At 42.8% G+C, this 4050-nt stretch overlaps 1 protein-coding gene across 1 annotated transcript in view; it reads left to right on the top strand.

Moving 5' to 3' along the window:
- Nucleotide 1: 1 nt before the first annotated feature.
- COQ5 (coenzyme Q5, methyltransferase) overlaps nt 2-4050 on the top strand; it is a gene marked incomplete at its 5' end in the record, with an annotated part of 22104 nt that continues 18055 nt past the window's right edge. Inside the window, one exon of the mRNA XM_007938293.1 lies at nt 2-95. Within this exon, the coding sequence (XP_007936484.1) occupies nt 2-95 (94 nt within the window). The remainder of the gene's footprint in view (nt 96-4050) is intronic.

The raw sequence follows: 4050 nt of genomic DNA, 5'->3' as shown, positions 1-4050 counted from the left end.
CTCGCTGGGTGCACGACTCCTGTCTCACGGGAAACAGGCGACGGAAACGCACTTTGGGTTTGAAACGGTGTCGGAGGAGGAGAAAGGGGGCAAAGGTAAGAGGCGGTGGAAGGAATCTGAATGTCTACGAACTAGTTTCTTTTGCCCGAATAAGGGCTGATTAACGTCCATTAGCTCTGATGTCGTATCCTGTGCAGTCCAGACCTCCAAGGGGAGACCCAGCCTGACCTGCTCTTTTTAAGCAGAGTAATTACTCACCAAATCTCATCAATTGAGAGCTTATATGTGCCAGGCACCGTTTGCAGGACCTTTGCAGACATTATTTCCAATGCTTTTTCAACTTTCCGATGGCGTTACACATGAGAAAATCGAGATTTAATAGTTAAGCGAGCACTTGCCCGACGTAACGTAGCTAGTAAGTTGTACGACTCGTATTCCACCCCAGTTTGGTCTTACTCCAGAGCTCCTGTTCCTTAGCTTCTTGATAAAAGGAGAGACTATTTCTTTAATAGAAAACTGTGCCTCAGTTTCCAGATTTGCAAAGTAGGAATGGCAGTAACCCTTCCGTTTGAGTTCGTGTGAGGATTAGATTACTTAAACATTCAAGGACTTCAACAGTGCCTGGCTCTTAGGTATTATTCAATAAATGTTAGATTTTGTTGAGCAGTTTCTGTGTATCCAGCACTGTGCCCCAGACCTAAGAAGTGAAAAGAACTGTTTTTAAACTCCAACTGCACTATTTATAACAAGGAAGGTATTATGCCCATTTCACAGATGGATAAGGTGAGGCACTGAGAAGTTCGGGGGCTTGTGGTAAGACCAGACAATGAACAAGAGAAAGAACCTAGAGTGGAATTTCCTACAGTCTCACCTTAATCTAACTAAAAAAAACATAGCTCTATTGTAACTTTGAACATCGAGTTTAAATTGTCATTTATTTCACTAGATTGAATCCTCAGAAAACTAGAACAAGGATGCTATCATTTCTCTGTCCTCAGGGCTAGGTGCAGGGCATGACACATTAGGAGCTCATAACTGCATGTGGAGTACGATGATTGTTGTAGTTGTTAGGTGCCATCGAGTTGGCTCTGACTCACAGTGACATTGTGTCCAACAGAATAAACCACGGCCCAATCCTGCACCATTCTCACAATTCTTGCTATTGCTTGAGCCCATCTTGCAGCCACTGTGTCAATCCATCTCACTGAGGGTCTTCCCCTTTTTCACTGACCCTCTACTTTACCAAGCATGCTATCCTCCAGGGAATGGCCCCTTCTGGCAACATGACCAACGTAGGTGAGTGAGACTAAGCCTGGCCATTTTCACATCTACGGAGCATCCCAGCTGCACCTCTTCCAGGACAGGTTGGTTGGTTCTTCTGGCAGCCCATGGTATTTTCAGTATTTTTCTCCACCATAATTCAAAGGTATCAACCTTCTTCAGTCTTCCTTATTCATTGTCCAGCTTTCACATGCATATGAGGTAACTGAAAATACCATGGCTTGGGTTAGGTGCACCTTAGTCTTCAAAGTGACATCTTTCCTTCTCAACACTTTGAAGAGGTTTTTTTTTTTTTTTTTAATTAGGATTTGGGTGAAGATTTACAGAGTAAATTCACTTTTCCTACAGCAGTTCACATATACTTTGTCTCATGTCATTGACCAAAATTTACAATGCAGCAGCTCCCCTCCCACTTCCTCCCCATAGTTACCTCCTCCCAGTGTCCATCCCTTCATACTTGAAGAGGTCTTTTGCAGCAGATTTACCCAGTTCAACATAACATTTGGTTTCTTGTCTGCTACATCCATGAATGTTGATTGTGAATCAAGTAAAATGAAATCCCTGACAACTTCAATCTTTTCTCCATTTATTGTGGTGTTGCTTATGGGTCCAGATGTGAGGATTTTTGTTTTCTTTATGTTGAGGAGTAATCCATACTGAAGGCTGTAGTCTTTGACCTTCATCAGTATGTGCTTAAAATCACCTTCACTTTCAGCAAGCAGGGTTGTGTCATCTGCATATTACTGGTTGTTAATGAGTCTTCCTCCAATCCTGATGCTGCTTTCTTCTTCATATAGTCCAGCTTCTCAGATTAATTGCTCAAGATGCAGGTTTAATAACTATGATAAAAGGATACAGTCCTGATAAGCCCTTCCTGATTTTAAACCATGCAGTATCCCCTTGTTCTGTTTGAACAGCAGCCTCGTGGTCTATATAGACTTCTATAGAGGCTGACTTGACGGCAAACAACGACAACAACAACAACAATAGGTTCCTCATGAGCACAAAGGAGCTCTGGTAGCGTAGTGCCTAAGGCACTTGACTGCTAACCAGAAGGCTGGTGGTTCAAACCCACCAGTCACTCCTCTCCTCGGAAGGAAGGTGGGGCAATCTACTTCCGTAGTGATACTGCCTCGGAAACCCAAGGAGCGGTTGCTGTGAGTCGGATCCAACTTGATGGCACATAACAACAACAACAATTTATAATGAGATTTAGTTTTAATTTAATTTTAATGTAAATTTTCATTTTTTAATTAAAAATAGAAATTTTGAGAATGAAAGTGTTCTATTTCTTTGTAAAAAATTTTCTGTCAAGCATTTGGAACAGTGTTTCCTACCTTCTTCTCTTTGGATACTGTACAATGTGGAGTGAGCATATTTTCCATGCTTTAGCAAATAGCCATACTCTTTTCTAGGTTTTGATCAGTTTCTAACATTTTACCCATTGCACTTTCCATGTCTTGAAATATCTCTAAGGGTTGCTTCAATGTGAAATTTTTTGTTAGTATCATTTCCTCTGGGACACCTTGGACCTTTTTGTCAGAACCACGTTTCTCGTTTCTGTTGGTAAGTTCATCTTCACTAAGTTCCTCTGGCTGCATGTCTATAGAGTCTTGAATGCCGGCATTGTCACCATACACGTGGCCAACTATTTCTTGTACAACTTCACTGACATCTGATTCAGATTTCACTTCCAGCATTATATCACTTTTTACTTTTCTGCACTTTCATCTTTGTCGGCCAGTTCCCTCTTTCAGTTTTCCAGTTTTGTAAGATGTCACGTGGGTTTGTTACTGGGAGATGAGGTGGCAGCAACCACGTGCTTTGCTGTCTGTGTGTGAACTGGTGCGCAGTGGCCAGCCACCGACAGGCTTTGAGAGAAGTGATGTGATTTGTCACGGATCTTGATGTGCGTCTGTTTTATTTACATAGTGCTTTGTGGACTGAAGAACTGGCTGTCAATGTTCTCTCTTTGTTAACTCACAGCTAATATACCATGGTAAGAGAAACCTGATTCCTGTTCTTGGGGACTGGTGTTACTCACCTGAACTGCGGAAACTGAAATTTTGGAACTGTGTAAAGTGAGGAGTGCCAGTACTCGACTGTTGGAGACATAATGCCCCTCAGATACCCCAAAAGTAGTTCAAAAGGAAATAAGCTTGGAGATTCCAGGACTGAGAACAGGCCTTCAGGATCCCGTTGAAGAGGGGCTCTGTCTGCGGTTTGCTGATTCACAGCAGAGGATGGTCATGTTTTGGATCTCTGTGTGCTTTTCATCCAAGGAACTCAAAGCATCTGTCCTTCATTTCCTAATTCAGCCTTCCTGCAGGGAGGTAGGTGGCTGGCACCAATAGTCCCATCTTATGGGTGGACAAACTGAGGTGCAAAGCACTTACCCAGACCGTGCTTGAAAGGGACACTGTTCTGAGTATCTTGGATAGCAGATTCCTTTTCCTTGCGGTCTCAGGTTCCACGGTCCTTCTTGATCCTATGAGGACCTGCTGGATGTGGCTTGGCCCCATTCACATCTCGCTGTCAATTGCCCACTAAATTATACCTGAGATTCTTTTCATTGATGCAGCCAGAGATGAGCGGAGGCCTTCTGATTAGTGGCATAAATTTTAATAAATTTTGTTGTTGTTTATTTTAACAACCATTATTATTATTGCTGTTAGTTGTCATGGCGTCAGCCTCAACTGATGGCCGCCTTGTATGTAACGGAATGAAACGCTGCCCAGTCCTGTACCCTCTTCGTGATTTTGACCCATC

The sequence above is a fragment of the Orycteropus afer genome, unplaced genomic scaffold (assembly GCF_000298275.1).
Source record: "Orycteropus afer afer isolate SDZICR_OR568_19922 unplaced genomic scaffold, OryAfe1.0 scaffold00048, whole genome shotgun sequence".
Lineage (NCBI taxonomy): Eukaryota > Metazoa > Chordata > Mammalia > Tubulidentata > Orycteropodidae > Orycteropus > Orycteropus afer.
Note: the sequence above shows the minus strand (reverse complement) of the source record. Positions and strands in the feature narration are given on the sequence as shown.